Source organism: Egretta garzetta, unplaced genomic scaffold (genome assembly GCF_000687185.1).
Source record: "Egretta garzetta isolate BGI_Z169 unplaced genomic scaffold, ASM68718v1 scaffold13, whole genome shotgun sequence".
In the NCBI taxonomy this organism is placed as follows: domain Eukaryota; kingdom Metazoa; phylum Chordata; class Aves; order Pelecaniformes; family Ardeidae; genus Egretta; species Egretta garzetta.
This window is the reverse complement of record NW_009259239.1, coordinates 1513645-1532578: the sequence shown is the minus strand read 5'-3', so window position 1 is coordinate 1532578 and position 18934 is coordinate 1513645. Positions and strand designations below refer to the sequence as shown.

The 18934-nt window shown below is 37.7% G+C and overlaps 1 protein-coding gene across 1 annotated transcript in view; it reads right to left on the bottom strand.

The window, feature by feature from the left end:
- Positions 1–18934, bottom strand: part of MRPL13 (mitochondrial ribosomal protein L13) — a 42368-nt gene that overhangs the window by 16637 nt on the left and 6797 nt on the right. The window contains exons 4-7 of the mRNA XM_009635964.2: positions 17921–18014; positions 16306–16366; positions 5614–5700; positions 5257–5378 (exon numbers count right to left, since the gene is read on the bottom strand). Of these exons, the coding sequence (XP_009634259.2) occupies positions 5257–5378; positions 5614–5700; positions 16306–16366; positions 17921–18014 (364 nt within the window). The remainder of the gene's footprint in view (positions 1–5256; positions 5379–5613; positions 5701–16305; positions 16367–17920; positions 18015–18934) is intronic.

The following is an 18934-nucleotide window of genomic DNA, read 5'->3' as shown; positions in this document are numbered from 1 at the left end:
TTAGCACCGTGGGGTCTCACCCAGACTTCTAAGACTCTAGTAAAGAGTAACAAACAATAGCTGAAGGAAAAGCCAAACCAGACTAATGGGTTGCCCAGAGAGGTGGCGAAGGCCCCATCCTTGCAAACATTCAAGACCAGGTTGGACGGGGCTCTGAGCAACCTGATCGAGTTGAAGATGTCCCTGCTCACTGCAGGGGGGTTGGACTAGATGACCTCTAGGGGTCTCTTCCAACCCAAAACATTCTATGATTAATCTATTTTACTATCTATGTTTGTTTACTTTCATCATATATAAAGAACCATAGAATAATTTGCATTGGAAGGGACCACACTCAAAGTGGGTCTAACTTCAGCATTACATCAGGTTGCTCAGGAACTTGTGCAGTCAAGTTCTGAGCATCTCGAAAACTGGAGATTCTATAATCTCTCTGGGCAGGCTGGAAAAGAATAAAAAGATGAGGAACCCAAACAGAAAGTCAGTTTTGCCTTCTGAGATACATGTGTTCCTGCAATATTTGGGTTTCAAAACCAACTCACATTCCCTTTACATTTCCTCTTAAACAATTTTGATGTCAGGTAGTTGTTTTTTTGGTACATCTCACATTATAAATACTATCAGAAGTATACAATGATGTTTTAATTAACTTCTGTTTGGTTTGTTGAACAAAGCTGTCAGTATTTTGTCCTTTTTTTGACTCATTTTTAAAAGAATGTTTTTGCTATATGCCTCTAAAAAGCTGATAGAAATAAACAATATGTAAATACTTAAATCTTTGTTGCTTCTACAGACTTTCAAAGGAATAATGCAAACACTACTTCTTCCATGGACTTACACACACTGAAAAAGTTCAGAACAGAGTCTATTACAGCTAGATATTCATACAGTCTTTCTTTTAGTGCCTTTGGTGCAAAGCTGTCTACTCTCAGACACTCCAGCTAGCACTTCAATCAGAACAGTGACCACTACGATGCACTTCAACTCCCTTTTACAGACTTCTGTGTTTAACTTATCACATTAGAAAGTTATTTTACCAAATTTGCTCAATTCTCTATCTTTTATTTCACAGCTAAGCCCTTCCCCCCAGAGTACCCGCAGAGCTAGAGAATCACAGTAAAGCATTTATTCCCTCAGTCAGGAAGAAAAGCAGTATTAGTTTTCCCATTATTTCAAATTGGAAACGCTTCCCAACATCAAAAGTGCCAGAGAAGTGAGCTGAAGGTTAAACTAAAACTTATCTGACACTAATAGCTGTCATCCACGACGGTCTGGTTGCAGGCCAGGACAAGAAGCTGAATTACAACGGTGACTACAGCAATGAGCCCTGTGGCTAGTGGAGAAATGGTAGATAACCATCTTCACTCTTGATTCTGCTAGGACTTACCGGTTTCTGAGAGCAGAAAAGAAGGTAGGACTAAAATCCAACACAGCAAAAGTGTGGTAGCAGTGTCAGTGCCCTTAAAAGGAGCTCTAGCTGGAGTAGCTGACTGAAGGGAAACTTCTGGCCCAGTCTCTCCATTCAGAGCACTAAAGTTCTCCCAAACTCCCCTTTGTTGAGCCCGCTAGCTCAAGTAGTCTTCTCAGTGATAACACAAAAGTATTAGGAAACTTAGTTTGACAGCAATGACTAAATTAGATGGCATTAAGTTTACTTGCCCTCTGCCACACACACCTACATGCCAGCAGAATTAAGGTGGCCCAGAGCTGAGGAGATGAACTCAAGCAAGGCTATGACAGTGCATGGGGCACTGAAAAGCATCTCAAAAGCTCTGGCAGTATAACACCGTTTCCTTTGACAAAAGGGTGACTCCCAATTAGTTAGTTAAAGCTAAGTGCCAGCTTCCAGTGCAGTGCTAAATGATCACGTGAGAATCTGTATTAGTACTAGAGACAGTTATATGAGAGCACAATACACCACACAGCATGAGAGGCTTTCAGCTTTACTGTAGAAGTCCATTAACTGGTGCAGTCTAAAATTCTTCAGGGCTAATCCAATGAAACCTCATAGAAACCAGATCTCAGCATCTTCAACTCCATCCAGTAGTGAGGATAAAAACAAACATAGCAATTTGTATAACTGATATAGGTTAGAAAAAGTCAAAATCAGTCTACCTACTTCCACCCTGAAGAAGGCTTAAAGCATTACTGGACTTCTTTCCCTTTCAACAGAGACTAATACTGAGGTGCTCCGGTTACACAGAACTGATGCACAGACTTTGTTTTTTAGTATCGTTTAGGATCAGGAGCTAAGTACAACTGATTTTTTAATAAGCATTTGAAAGTATTACCCACATTCATGAAGACATAGGAGAAATATGACAAAACCCAAGCAATTTCCAAAATGCTGCTCTTCTTATGCTGTCAATGCTGTTTAGTAACTGCTCATTTATTTACTATACACATACAAGATCTGCCCTCCTAAGTCACTTCAAAATTCCATCATCTCAGTGATAGATGCACAGAGACAAAGTTAAAGAAACAAGATAAATATACAGCAATATCTACAACTTCCTGAGCCATGAGTCACGTCTGGAGAACCATATTTAATAGCCACTGATGGCCATACGCTTCCTTTTTTTGAATCCACTTAAAACTTCTACTCAGAACCTACACGTTAACTGCAAGACAGGGAAAACACCCAAAAAGACAAAAGCAAAATGGTGTGCATCTTTAGTAGACATGTGATATAGTCAACCCTCATGACATCACGTTTCACCAAGTTCAATCGCTAAAAGCAGAGGAAAAATATTCCACAAATGAGGTCTCACCCCCTCCCTGACATGCAAAATCAGTGCAGCTCTGTATGACTACTATGTGTGTGGATGTGCAAGCACAAATACACATTACACATACACACAGTTCTGTGCAGGCTTTTTCACTTGACTTAAGACTAGATAAATGTCACAGACTAACTTGCTCCTGTTATTACTAGGATTTGCAAGCAAAAGCCCACTAACATTAAGAAGTTTCTCTAAAGAAATATTTTGGTTTCTGTTAAACATGTGACAGAACAATGGAACATTACTCAGTTTTGCTCTCAAAGGAATACAAATCCTATAAATATATGCGAGACGGATACAGACATTTGTCCTACATATATTCCTGGGATTTCTTAATTGTATTGGTCTGTCTCAAGCAGTGAGAGCTGCTGGCCCATAAAAGGAATTACGAGCACACCTTGTTTTTGAATTGCAAGAAGGTCCTAACCAAGTGTTCATTTATGTTATCTTATTACCAGTTTTCTTCTGGAAAAGTTATATCTCTTGTCCACATATCCGTGCTGCCTTATCTCTGCTGTCTATGAAGGGTAAATGCCTTTATTTGCATGTGCCTTATAACACAGAGAAAATACATGCTGTAATTTAAAATGTTTCATTTACTTTAAAAAAAAACCGAAAAACCAACCAAAAATCTCCCTTTAATATTATTTTTAGCAAGCAAAAAGCATCAGGCCCCCTTTAAAGGTATACCAACAGTTTTGGCCACACACTAAAAATTATTTGCTTTCTCTTTTTACTGACAGACCATTTAAGAATATTCTTCTTATGTGAGTGTCCCCTTCTCTTCAATAATTCCATTTTGTTCCTCCAGATTAACTTTACCTTCCCACACAAAACACCTACTCTCTTTGTATTTAAAGGCTTCCTTTGTTTGAAAGGCTTCCTTTGTTTGAAAGAGGGTTACTGGTTTTGGTACTGTACAACGATTTTTTTCTACTATACAAGGCTTGCTACTACCTAGTCACTACTAGCTACAAATCTAAACCATGTAGTTGCTGCAGATCATTCTCTAACAGTGTTCCGCAATCAGCTGAACATGAAAATCTATGCTGAACTATTAAATGCTCCTGTAGAAATAGGAAGTATTCAGTTCTGTCACTTTGAAGTCCTACTGATTTGAACCAGAATTAGTGAAACACAGGAGGTACCCTCTGAACATCAGGAAACACTTGTTTTACTGCGAGGGTGACTGAGCACTGACACAGGTTGCCCAGAAAGGTTGTGGAGTCTCCACCCTTGGAGATATTAACAAATGGCCTGGACATGGTCCTGGGCAACCAGCTCTAGACGGCCCTGCTTGAGCAGGGGGGTTGGACCAGATGACCTCCAGAGGTCCTTTCCAACCTTGACCATTCTCGGTTCATTCAGCTATCAAGACACCCGAGAGATCATATCTTAAACAGACTCATGAGAAATAAGCAGCTACTACCATTTCAGCAGCTCACCTCTGTCCACATGCACCTAATATCTGGTTCAGTGGAACTACTCAATAGGATGATATACCCTTTGAGACTCATACCAAGTCTGGTTTTTAGGGTTAGCGTAAGTATGCAGGAACACTTTTTTACAGGACAAAGAGAAACATAACCTTATAAAAACTACTACAGAAATAGAAATACCAGTAATCTAACTGGTATCATCAAGTTGGTCTTGGTGTCAGCTTATTTACACCTTTCCCCATCTCCTTACTTGTTACATGTCTTCCTAAATATTATTAGAATAATCAGGAAAGGGGCCATCTGTCAAAATTAATTTCTCTGCTGACTACTGTGATGGGATCTTGACCCTAAATAGGACTCTAAAAATTAATACACAAAAAAAAAAATAAAAAATCATACTGGGACTAACCAGAAAATATCCGGAATGTAACGCATTATTTTCACTAGCAGGTTGACTCAATGCTGCATGTGGTTGTATAAAGCAACCACAAATACGCATTCGTATGCCACACAACTACTATGGCACTGAATTTGCACATGGAAAAGAAACTATTTATTGAAATAAACACGTGGTTATGTTCCCTGCCAAAGATCCACTCTCCAAGGTCTAATTTAGCAGAATTCTTTCCCTTCCTCTGGAGAACATCTGAAGGGTTCTCCCCCACAATGAAATCATTCCCTGAAAGAGCCACATGGTGTTTACTTTGGCTATGGCTAACAGTTACGTACTATCAAACACATACAACTCAAATAGGGTAATGAAGTTTTTTTACTCATCATTTACTCAACTCATTTTGATGAAGTAAAGAGTCGAAAACATGATTTTAAGTAATGCTTTTCTCATTAAAAGAAAGGCCAGAAATACAAGAAACTTAGCAACCACTCCTTTCTTTGCTTTAATGACCTCCTCTCTCCAAAAACCGATGACGTGAAGAGAAAAATCATTACTTTTCTCCCTTACCGACAATGTGAGAGCCAATATAGAACTTATTCAGTCAAAGTATCCTTTCAAAAAAAAAAAAATCTAAGATACTTACGGAGTCCAAACCTTCGGAAAGGCAGCAATTTCTTCTGGTGTATATTCGTCTAACCTCCTGGGGACTACACGTGGCTGAGGAATCTCTTGTAGAAGATTCTTCTGTATATCCTCTGGAATAACCTGAGACAAGCAAGAACTGCCTTAGCTACCTGATTGTTTAAAACCCACCACCACTCCCCCCTGCAAATCCAGACCAAAATTTGTCAACACTGCTACATTCTTCATGCTAAGTATTTGACCTAAATACAGAAGACAACCTCTTAATCTTCTTATGACAAGAGTTTTGCTATTGCTAACCCTCCCTCTTCACCTCCAAATCACCCAGGAATGAAAATGTAACTGCATGACTACTCACATCTTCTGGGAACAGGTGCAGCCTCTGCATCATAGTTCTTCTCTGAAGGTTTTTGGGAAGCATTCTATAAACAGTCAGTTTAACAATCTGAGGAAAGATAACATGGTAACAAATAATCAGACAGGCTACAAATAACATGGAAAAGGTAAGCTGTGTTTCCCTCTGCCCATTCCACTAGCCACTGAACCTCTTTTCAGTCAACTTCTTCCATGCTGAGGAACTCTGGCACCACAATCAGAAGGTGCTCTAGACTTAATGTTCTGAAGAAGAAATACTTCCTCCAAGTCACGTAAACATTTAGTCTAACAACCACATAGAAAATTTCAGCTTGGAAAGTTAAGAGCTATATTAAGCATTGTGGATGATTGCGTATGATCATTCAACTTTGAAAAGAATTGAGAAGCTTGTGGTAACTCCGTATCGTCCTCCACATTTATATACACACATTATTGGGAAAAAAAAATGGGCTCTAACAAATCTACCAAGTGTTTCCAGCAACTACTTTAACAATATAATTTGTTGTGTTTGAAATTTCTATGTAATTAATGCATTGTAACTTAAGCAAAGCTAACATACCAATACGTTGCATTATGAACATACTATATATATGTATTTATAATTTATTCCCTTACTATTAGTTCCAGATGAACGATCTCACTTCTGAGCATCAGGAAGAAATAGAATTTGTACATCTACCCTAGATGACGCTTACTGAAGAGTAACAAAGTTCAACAGGATTTCTCTTGGACTCTAGTACAGATGCCTGAAATTTAACTACAAAACACATTGCTATGGACTTGAACCAAAAGGGAACATTTGTAAATGTAGAACAAGGCATGCAACTGTAGGAGACAAAAAGAGTTTTTTAAAGGACAGCAAAGCATTTAGGGGTAGACCTATGTGCAATTTTTTAAGTAGAAGGAAGCCCACCTGTGCTCCAAGCCACCTAGACATAAACTAGCTCCAAATCCAGGCATGCTTAGCACAATGTTAAGCTGAAGTCAATAAGCCACGCTGAAATGCAGTGCACTATGCACAAAACATCTCCCAACATCTCCCAAACATCCAAGCATCCAGATATTTTGAAAAGTGTATTGGAGCAAAGCTGCTTCTTTTTATAAAATTAAAGGAATTAAATTGAAATTTGACAGACAATCACTAATACTGAGTTCCCAGCTGGAACCATGTAGTTAAGACAGAATGATTAATTGTTGCAAGTGAAATTAATGGGAAGTGCAGGGTCTTCAACTTGCAGGCATTTCTACTTGTATTCTGAAGTTAGTAAACACTCAAGATAGTTTGGCCTCAGTATTATTTTCATTTTGCTATATAACAGACAGTGTCTTAGGACCCTCATAAATATATACTATATGGCTTGAGAAACTCTGAAAAAATCATGAAGATTTTCATATGTTATGCAGCCAGTACCACAGATCTGTGGAAAAATACAATAAATCAAGATGATAGAAGAAATACATCAGGTCGGGCAGAGCAGTCTATAGTGTTGATACCTTCTCTAATAAAAATTAATAAGCAGCTATTAAACAATGATGAAAACTAATGCTTTTAGGGATAAAAACTGTTCATGCTTGTACAGCAAACTACAGTTTATTTAGTCAGTATACCATGTGCTTAGACAAAGGCAAGATGAAGATAGAAACTGAACCTGGTTGCTGGTTTATTTCACCAAATACTGAAAATCAAGTGACACACCATAACAATATAAGAAAATACAGAGTTATTAACAGCAGCTCATGTGAACAGCCCTTTTACCATTAGTAATTTTCTTTTCGTACACTTATTTTCATTTCTACCCAGTATTTTTCCTTTTAGCTGATGAAAGATCAAAATACATCAGACCTAAAACGACAGATCCAGAGACTTCACAACGTACTGGTTAACTGTGGGGATTTTCTTCTTTATCTAAAAACTACTTTTAACTTCAGACTGTGATAGAACCAGTGTTGATTCCTTAGATTAATAAACTGTACATACATATGGTCATTCAACATATGACCTACAGATACACAGCAAGTTATTTAATGATTTTACCCCAGTGAAAAGAGAGACTTTAAAACACTTAAATGAGCACTGTTAAACATTTTACTTCTTCAAACAACCAATGTTTGTGTCCAATTTTTCATCCTCCTCTGCAGCATGTGGCACAGATCTGTTGAAACAAACCAGTGAGCTAGACGAACAGCTGGTCTATTCTGGTTGTACGTACTTCTGCCTGGTGAATCTGGTCCAATTTTTTTAGCCACATTACAAAGAGAACAGTTCACTTGCAAAAATGAGCCTATTAAAAAGTCACACTGGAAAAGAATGATTGATTTATATGTTCAAGTTAAATAATGAAGAAATACTTTCAATGTTGCGTGCAGTCACTGCAGAACTGATGGCCTCAGGTGACAACAGACTAACATGAAAGCAGGACTTGGAGAATGAAATGGATAATGAATGATCATGGATAATTATATATTCAATAACAGTTTCTATAGATAAGTATGCTAAGTGCAATAAGCATAATCCAAGGTATGATTTGGTATGTCTGCCAATCTCCATGCTGTTCAAGAACTCATTTGGCTTTCTGTGCCCTCTCACACATGCAAGAAGCACATTACTGCATGATCCGCAACAGAAAAATCACCCTCACATGAAGCACAAACCATTTTTTACTGCCAGGAAGACCACCATCAATCCCACTGTAAAAAATTCCTTCCTTCTATCTAGCCTAAGTCTGCTCCCCTTTAATTGAAAATCATTACCTCTTGTCCAAGCACTACAGGCCCTGCTAAAAAGTTTGCCCCCATCTTTCTGAGAAGCCCCCTTTAAGTACTGCCATAAGGTCTCCTTGGAGCCTTCTCTTCTCCAGGCTGAACAACCCCAATTCTCTCAGCCTGTCCTCGTAGGAGAAGTGCTCCAGCCTTTGGATCATTTTCATGGGCCTCCTCTGGACCCACTCCAACAGGTCCATGTCTTTTCCCATGCTGAGGGCTCCTGAGCTCGACACAGCACTGCAGGTGGGGTCTCACCAGAGCGGAGGAAAAGAGCAGAACCCCCTCCCTCACCATGCTGGCCACGCTGCTTTTGATGCAGCCAGGATACGCTTCGCTTTCCAGGTTGTAAGCACACATTGCTGGCTCACGTCCAGCTTTTTGTCCACCAGTATCCCCAAGACTTTTGCTGCAGGGCTGCTCTCAATCCTTTTATCCCCCAGCCTGTGTTGATACTGGGGGTTGCCCCAACCCAGGTGCAGGACCTTGCACTTGGCTTTGTTGAACCTCATGTGCGTCGCATAGGCCCTCTCCTCAAGCCTGTCCAGGTCCCTCTGGATGGCATCCCTTCCCTCTAGAGAATCAACTGCACTGCTCAGCTGGGGGTCGTCTGCAAATCTGCTGAGGGTGCATTTGATCCCACTGTTTACGTGACTAATGAAGATATTAAATCCTTGCCTAATCTGAAGCAGGAAACTGAACTTCCCTGTTACCACTTCCCTCATTCCAGAGCATCAATGCAACTGAATGAATTCTCAGAGAAAACAAACTTGTAACTTACTAAGTATACATTTCAAAGAGCTCATTTTTTAATTGCATGTTTTTGTGGTTATCATAGAGCCTTTAATGTCTGAGTCACCTGAAAATATGTCGTCTATACGTTACACCCATGCGGAGAACAAGAGAGAGGAACAATAACCTTGGGTTTGAGCACGCATGTTCCCTGTCCCAGCAACTCATGGTAGGAGCGAAGAGGGAATAAAGCCTTGGCCCTCTGCAGCATATCATAATTTCCTTGCTGGAACAGGTCAAAGGCAGATTTATACCTTTCACCCCTCAAGCTCATTCACCTTGGACAAGAAGGAAAAAAGGAAAAGGGGAAAAAAAAAAAAAAAAAAAAAAGGAGGGGTGAGGTGCTGATAAACTATTGAGGCTTGTAAAAAGCCAAATAAGCATATTACTAAGCAAGCTGGACTGTAAATTTAAAAGGTCCTGCTATTCTGTACTTCTATTATTTTTTATTATTCATCTACTGCAAGGTAGTTAGTCCAGCTACAGAACAGAAGGCCATAGAGGGAGCTAGGACAGAGAAGGTAGGGCTGGAAAATGTTCATTGCAACTTCTGCCTCAAAGACTTTTCTAGGAGCCAAAGCAAATCCAAACCCAGCTCCTAGGAAGACCAAGTCTACATCCAGCTCCTTGCCCAAAATTCTGCTGACAGCCAGAACCTCACTCTAACTGCTGTGATGACAAGTCAAAGAAGTTAGTAAAGTACAGGCTTCACTGAAGTTGTACGGACTGCTTTTGCAACTCGAGTAAGGTTGTCTAACAGAAAAGGCAGACCCAACCAGCAATATTTACAGGGTGTTAAGTAAGCGCTCTCCTGTTACCTGAACATGCTCAAGTTTTACTAAAAATACGCCATCCCTAAATAAAAAGGTATGGAATTGGAAGAAAAAGTCTATTACTGAGCTCATGCAAAACCCAAACCTAGATTCAATGCTCCCTGAAAGCACACATCAGAACATGCTGTTTCTTTAAGGAATTAACAATAACAAAACAAAACCATCTTTCTATATGCTTGTAATACACTTCTAATCAAAGACAATTCTTATCATTTTCTATGTGATTATGTTTACTTTGAACTATTAAAGTAACAAGAGTTTAATTTTACATGAAAGGTATAAAACCCCATTGATTTCTTTGGGGTTTCAAACTGGCAAAGAGGTCTACCTACCCATAGGTCTCCCTGCAACTTAGTTTAAAAGTAATTAGTACAGTTTAACGGTTTATTCAGTTATTTATGGGTTCCTACTGCCTCCTCTCCCCCTAGCAACCTGTAAAATTCCGTATCATCATAAATACTCCTAAAGACCATGACACTTTCTCCATCAGGCAAAGACATCCACCATCAGATGTATACAATCACCAGAGCGTTAATATTTGGGGACTTTTAAAGTACTGGAATGCTGTTTGCCCCAATTTCTTTTGGATTACAAACTTCCTATTGGCTGTAGTTACAATTGTCAATACCTTTTTTCCAAGTTGGCTAATTTATATACTTACAGCATAGATGTTCCCTTAATCACACAGTTATATGACATTATGTTTTTAGTTTCCAACTTAAAGGGCTAATTAGGAGGAAAGGAATCTGAAGGCAGCTCTAATAGAACTCTTGCACTTTGAGTCCCTTACTGCACGGTTCAACATTTTATGAGTACAAATAAATTAAAAATATGTCTATTTGAAACACTGTGTGAGGCTTGAACATTTCAATTTTTGTGATAGGTTTTGGCTTGCTGCAAGTTGCAGACTATGCTTGATGGAGAGCAGGTTCTGAGAAAGCCTCTTTGCCAGATAAAACATATTTTAAAGAAGGAAATCAACAGAACAATACCACTCCTGGTCCTGAGAAGAACAAAATAATTGGCTGAATTTCCAGAATAAAGTCTACCCTAACAGCTGAATTAAGTCCAATAATCACCAGTAAGCAACCCTAGAAGATGGGAAGGACACAGCGCTCCAGAGAAAACAAAATGATTTATTACAGGGTGTACCAAAAAAAACCTAGAAGAATTTCAGGATACACACCAGTTACTCGGAGGTACAGCTTGATACTACGTCTTCCTTCTACAAGCTCTTGGTTTTCTGTTCTTCACCATGTGTAATAAAAGCATACAAAGAACTTTTACCTTTCTACCCCTGACAGTCGTATGAGTAGTAGAGCAAGAGTGACTGTATTTAATACTTACATAAGAATCCTTTGGTCACAGACAAATTAAACTTCCACTGCATGCCATTTTGCTTTCTACTACTGTTCAGCACTTAAAAACTTAGAATTTAATGTGTTCTTCACATTACTGTATTAATTTGCCTTGCAAATTCAAGTAAGAAATGGGTTAAGTTTTTTTTTAAACTAAGTACTTATTTTTGTCTACTACGAAGCACAAGACCAAGCCAGCTCTAAGACTTATTTAGAGCACCTAGAGGTTTTAAGACAATAGGTTCCATAATGATATTCTCCTCTCCATGCCATACTAATTTTTGTGTTCCTACTAATCCAGACTTTGAAGTTTTGCTCTACTTAATTAAAAACCATCACTCCATAGTAATAAAACACTATTATATCTGGTGTTTCACTAACTCACTTTTAGTATGCACATATTATATCAACTGTCCCTTTCTGATGCAAAGAAAATAGGCCTTCAAATACCAACAGCAAGACTTAACTATGTTTTCTGTCCGAGCTTTCCTTCAAAAGATTGTTATTACGCAGATAAAATGGCAAGTCTATACGTGCAAGCGGTTGCTAAAGAGCATTCAAAAGGAGAATTAGAACATTTTAAGCCCCTTTGTATCAGCGCCAGCAGCTGAACAAACCAGGACTCTGACACCCCCGGAGGCTTCCTCACAGCAGATTTCCATAGAGCCACCTGCCTCGTTTAATAATCTTCCCTAGCAGGTAACATTCATTCTGAACAATTATTGCCCATTATTTCTTTTTCAGAGGCAATACAGCCTCTGAATACTGCAAAGGTCAATCCTCTCACTGAGCATTTGATATTAGCCAAACATGATTCCTCCTTTTTCTTTTTTTTGGGGGGGGAGTTTCTGATGTAGCAAAAAAAAAAAAAAAAAGAAAAAAAAGTAGCAAACCAAGTTTTGCTTACTTATAAAATTAGAAATAGAATAAAATTGATTAAAACCTTTGTCCTGACAGGATTACTACCTGGTTCTACAGATTTGATCTGTCAACATATTTTTGCAGGCATTTTAATTAAAAGCTGGAAGATTTTTCCAGAAAGTTTTTTCTAACTAATCTTTGCTTCCTCTCAAATCTGTAAGATTTAAAAGTACATCTTTTAATCTTCCCCTATCAAGTACTTTGAAGCCTAATTTTGAAAGTGTTGGTCTCATGCCTATCAGCATTTTTCAAACTAAACAAAACAGCAAATTTTATTAAAAACAAACAAGAAACCCCCAAACTTCTATGCATTCCAGACACCTGCATCTCAAATAAAAAGGTTTACCGGTTTCCTTTATTTTCAAAAGACCCTCTTGGCAAACACACCAAACATTTCAAACAGATTTTTCTTAGCAACCTACAATGGAAATTAGTGTTGTCTGCTAATACATATCCTAACGGAGTAGTAATACCATACAAAATATTAGCATTATATTAACCCGAAAAACAGAGAGGCTGTTTCAAGCTACAGCAACAAGCTGTTATGCTGCACCTAAAGAACATATTTAATACTCTCGTCTATGGGTGGTCCAACAATTTACACTAAATATAAGCCAGAGAAAGAAAAGGCTGAAATGTGAAGAAGCTATTTTGTTTCTTCAATAAGCACTTCCTAAAGTAGCCTGACCAAATCCAATAAAGGAGAGCTATTCTCTGCTATTCTCCAGAAGAGCAAGCAACTTAAAGTACTAGAAATTTTAAACAGATTCACACACTCCCCTCCCTGTGCCTCCCAAAGGAACTCAAAGGTGGTAAAGGTAAGAATGTGTTAGGCTATTTACTATAGACTGTATCTTTCTGGCAAGACACTGTAATGTCTACCCTTCCATAAACCCAAAGTTTTCCGCAGTGCTGAAAAACTTGGCACAATGAACACAGAACTGTAAGTTCTATATAAAACAACAACTATGCAGACCTCTTTTTGTCCCATTTTAACATAAAGGATACTCAGAAGTGGAAAGAAAACAGCAATATTTTGTCAATATCAGGCACAAAATGATACATCTGAGATTAAACACTTATAATAGGCACATGTTGGGGTTTTTTATTATTTTCAACTGCGAAGAAGAGTCAAGGATTGGAAATGGTTGCCATGGAAGGCTTTCAAGACCAGCCTGGATAAGCCCGCAACAGCCTTATCTGACCTAATAGCTGACACTGCTTTGAGTAGGAGGTTGGACTAGAGATCGCCTGAGGTTCTCTCCAACCTGAATCACTAAGAAAAAATGCACGTGCCCATTCAAAGTTAGTGCTTCAGAAGGATTTGTCCTATTACCTACAAGGAATATAAAGGTCCAAAGTTAGTAAGATACATACAATAAAGTCAACCTCCATTAAGTGAGAATGTCAGATCGTCATCCATCCCTATCTTGGTACCTTATGAAGGAACTAGGAATGATACTGAAGTAAATATGCCTAAGTTCTGACAACGTACTTACGACTTTCAGCCCCCCACAGAAAATATCAAATAACTCTTTATAACCTTTTAAATTAGCTATTAGCTGTGTAGCAGTTTTTCCTAAAACCAGTCTCTCTGTATATTAAAACCTATGTTTAAACAAAACTGTAATGGAAAAATATTTATCCTGGGGACTTGTATGTTTGAATTTAGACACATGTAAGTAAAGCCAGTGCTAAGCAGTATTGCAGTCCTACTATGTACACACACTCATGGAATCTTACAAGCTTTAATCTATTTCTTACATAAACCGAAAATAAGTCATATCCATTGCAAAATCTCTATGTAACACCATGCAAGTTTACAAGGTGTTATGTCAACATCCTTTTCCTCGGAACCATCAATTCAAATGCCTTAATTTCTGTAACAGCACTATTTCCAAAAATAACGTTGAATCATCTAACAATGCACTACCAGGATGAGCTAGCAGGAGACAACAGGACCAAGGGCAGAGAAAAAGCAGTAGCCTCCAAGATGAAAATGCTTTACAGACTGAAGACTTGATTCCACAGAAAAATACAGTCTGCTTCCTACAACCTACCTAATTCCACTGGCTTCACAGGAATTGAATTTGACTTGATTAAAAGAGAAAAGGGTCTCTCTTTAATTCAAAGAAGTGAAAAAGTGATTTAAAAAAGTCTCCACAGCAACTACATGTCATTTAGATCATATCTTGAAGATCCGAATGCTACTTAGGCTAGGCATTGTTCTCTTTACAGTAATCCTTTTTCAGGTTTTAATAGCTAATTCTAAAAATAAAACATGTTAATAAAATACCATCCTAATTTCCACCTATGTCATATCCCAGTGTATTTCATATGAAAACAACTCGACTAGTAAATAAGTGTTTCTAGCCATAAAAATGACTTGCAAGTCAAAACCTGTAACAGCTACACATACAGAATGTATCATGCCAAATTACTATCCACTACTATTAATTATGACAAAAATACATGAGAGATCTTTATGACAGAGACATCCAAACGCTTCACCTTCAATAGATTGAAAGAGTTAATTGCTGAGGACTCTCCACAATTCTGTTTAAAAAAGTTTCTCTCGCTAAATTAGACCAAGCCTTGAGCCACATCACCATTTGCTGAGCCCCTCTGTCCAACATGCTTTAGTTATTGGCAATGCATTTAATCCTCCTCTGTTTGCACAGAAATACCTCTTTTCTTGCCAGACTCATAGACGAATTTCAGAATGAATGCCAGAAGGTAATTTATAGAACATCCAGTTCTCAGGCCCTAACAAGCAAGTTGTGTTGTACTGCCTCCCAGTGCACAGCGTTTGCCTGAGGCTCAAACGAAAAAGGTTAAGAATCCATTTTAGACATGGAACTACCAACAACTACCAAAGGAACCACAATTACCTTAGAGCCTGTTCCCAAAAGCATTTAAGTGTTTTGAAAAATTCTAGACAGAAGATAATATTGAACTGTGGGATTTCATTTCACTTTAAGCAATGGAATAAATTGCAAAAGTAAAAACAAAAAGGAGGCAAATTCATACGGTAGAATGCTTTTTTAATTGAGTACTTGCACAACATCTTGTATAAGAGAGTCTTGGGACAAACCAGGAATTCTAAATCATACATAAAAAAAAAAATCTTTGACAAAACACAAGAATTTTACAGCAGATAATATTTCTCTAGAAAAGAAAGAAGCATTTTTATATTTTATGTATAAGGTGACCCAAGCCAAAGCATTTCAAAGTCAAAAATAAACACAGAGATCTGTTAATCTCTGTGGGCATTGTACCATGTTCTGAAACACAAGTATTTAAGAGAATTCAGTCCCCCAATGCTGACCATTCAAAACCCTAGTAAAAGTAGTTTCATAACTGTGTACATCAATATCCCAAAATGTTCCTATCTAGCACCCTATTTTTTTAATCAGTAACAAACACATCAGCACTGGCATTCAGAATTTATAATAGCGTAATACACACATTTAGTGAAGAGTCTTAAGTTCAATGTAATCACCATTTCCAATTCTTTCACAGACTATGAACACACAGCATTGAAGAAAAGACTTAAAAAACCCCCAAACTAACAAAACCTACAGTTGAATTTTACAGGGAGAAAAAGGCAGGTGTACTTTCTAACATTTTTAAGATTAGCAATATTCTTGCTGGCTCTTAAAAATTTAGTACGGTCGTTAAGCTGAAGTACAGCTTAGCTAGGTCTAACTTGAGGCAGTTTGCTTACGAGAAAGGTCAGACCCCTGAAACTAAAAGCAAGTGAATCAGTCAAAAACGAATGAAGCAACTGAACCTGATTTCCTCATTTGGACAGCATGGAAGAATCAGGAAAACACACAACCTATCATCTAAAGCTAAAAAGGTCACAAGCCAAGCTTCTAAGAGCCCTTAGCAGAATGTTTGTAATTTAGCTTTAGACATGCAGGTAACTGATCCCTTTTGTTTAGTGAAACTATTTAAATGAAAACAAACCAGCTTTAAAAATGAAAGGGAAGAAGGGGAAACACTTACAGCAGTTGGATCCTTCAAATGGAGCTGAGTTGCTGTCACCTGTCTGAAACCACCAGGATAGCTAGAAAAATAGAACAAGCATACAAGCTTAACACTATATGCTCAAGCACCATGTTAACACAAATATCACTACATCTTGAACAATGGTGTAATGGTATTATAAGCCTTCAAAAAAGGAAGTTGTTTTCACAAGGCCAACAACTGTGTTTTATTAGAAAGGTTCTATCCTGTCAAGTATCTAAGTTTAACATCATTTGTATTTTCTTATTTATTCACTTGAGCACTTATAAAGTTTGTGCTTCACAAGCAGATGGATGTGTTTTAAAAACCGCTTATTAAATACACCATCACAGCTACAGAATACAAGGGGAGTAAGATATGCAAAACTCGAAAATATTTCAAGATGATCAAGAATCACAACCAGTCTGTGGCTGACATGACACAACCATTTTGAACAGTGTTTGTTATTTTCTTAATATTTTAAATAAACCTTAGCATGATTTGGCCTATCTACAGTAATACAATTTGACTTTTATTGCAATGTATCCATCTTTTTAAAGTCTATGTGGCAGTAATTCACATTTATGTATATACTTTAATACATTATTAGGTATCAACCCAAGTGAAATGCAAATAAACCAAACACCATTAAAACATGTCTAGTTAGGGAGCTGTACAGATTTAAGTATTTGTTTCAATTGTACAATTCTTTCCACTTACTCAAAACCAACTTAGGTACTTATGCAAGTGCTTTAACTTACACAGAAGTTTTTAGTGAAAATTTTTAAGAAGTCATACGGGTGGAGGAGAAAAAAAAAAAGCACATTAATTTCCATCAGCTCCGAACAGGAACTTCTCAGCAATTCAGCACAAGAATTCCAGGATTGAAACGTTAGGCCTAACGAGATTAGCTTTCTCAATGTGATTTATTCATCTCCCAACTGGATACATTTTGACACTTAGAGATTATTATCTAGTCTTGTCACCATATAAAATCGGAGCAACTGTTCTTATTTGACTAAACTGATTATTGCCACACTGTCTGTAACTGATCATTGCACTTCGATCTGTAAACAAGTTATGTCTGCCAGAATAATATATTGTACACTATTGTATACATCAATACACCTTAAGAGCATTTCATATTTCTTACTAGTTCTTCCAGTTTCTTTTTTTTTCATTGTCCTCTGATTCAATAATGTATCAATCTTGATATTTACTGTTAGGATAAAGTAACTGAAGTTGGCAACTGCATATATCTCAAATGGGCAGTGCCAATAGGAATACCTTCCACTGCTTAGTAAATAGAATAGTCCTGATCATTGGGTTCATGAGTTCACATAGAACAACCTGGCTCACCAAACCTGTTAACTTACTCAATTGCTCTGACTACTTTTGAGTTAGATTATTTCCCTAACAACATACATGGGGGGAAAAAAGGAAAGAAAAAAAAAAAATGTTTGCGTCATTTTAAACATCATTACACAAACAAAACCCAAAACATCTAAGTAGGAATTCCCTTTTGAACCCATACGCTAAAAAATACTTTAACTATTAAGAAAATATGGCATTAAATTTACCACCAGCTCATTTGAATATTTAATAGAAAGCTTACCCAGTGTGTGAAGAATATACTTTCTGTTCCCATTTGTTACCGGAGAAGGCAATATGTCTTGTATTTATTATGACAACATGATCTCCGCAGTCATCTACAAGGTAGAAATTAGTGGAAAATACTTAGAGAACCACAGGGGTAATCAACCAAAATAACAACTATAATGTATGCAATACATATGTAGTAGCACATAAATACACATTTCATAAAGCTCAAATTTAAACATTTGAGTTTTTTGAGTCACACCAATCCAAATCTGCATTTAAATACCAAGCTTAATTACTATTTTTGTTAGTACTGTCAGGTTAGAAGGCAGGTAAGATAAAATACCGTCAGACTAGACAATTAAACCATTGCAATTATTCAGCTAAAATCTGGAAATCTGGCTTACAGGCAAGTATATTATTTTATCCAACACCTTATGCTGCATATGCACCTATATTTAAAAAAAAATGAAAACAACCAAACAGAATAAAACTCAGTTAATTCTAAACAATAATCCTAAATATGTTTAATTTTAGTTCTCTCATTAAAACAGTGCCAGGGTTTACTGGAGGATCTAATATTTTGAATAAGTAAAATAATTCTATTAAGTAATTACCACCTATATATAAAGAAACAAAAAGATTGAGGGAGGAGTCGGGGGAAGAAAAGCCCCACAAAAAACCCTAAAGAGCTCTGCTGGGAAAACAACCACCACATTTTCATCAATCAAGCAGAAGTGTTACAGCACATACAGATTCCTGACCTCAGTACCGGGGAAGATTATGGAGAGGCTCATCTTGAGTGTGCTCACCAGGCAAATGGAGGACAATCAGGGGATCAGGCCCAGTCAGCATGGGTTCCATGAAAGGCAGGTCTTGCCTAACCAACCTCATTTCCTTCTACGACCAGGTGACCCGCCTGGTAGATGAGGGAAAGGCTGTGGATGTTGTATACCTGGACTTCAGCAAAGCCTTTGACACAGTCTCCCATAGCATTCTCCTGGAGAAGCTGGCAGTTCATGGCCTAGAT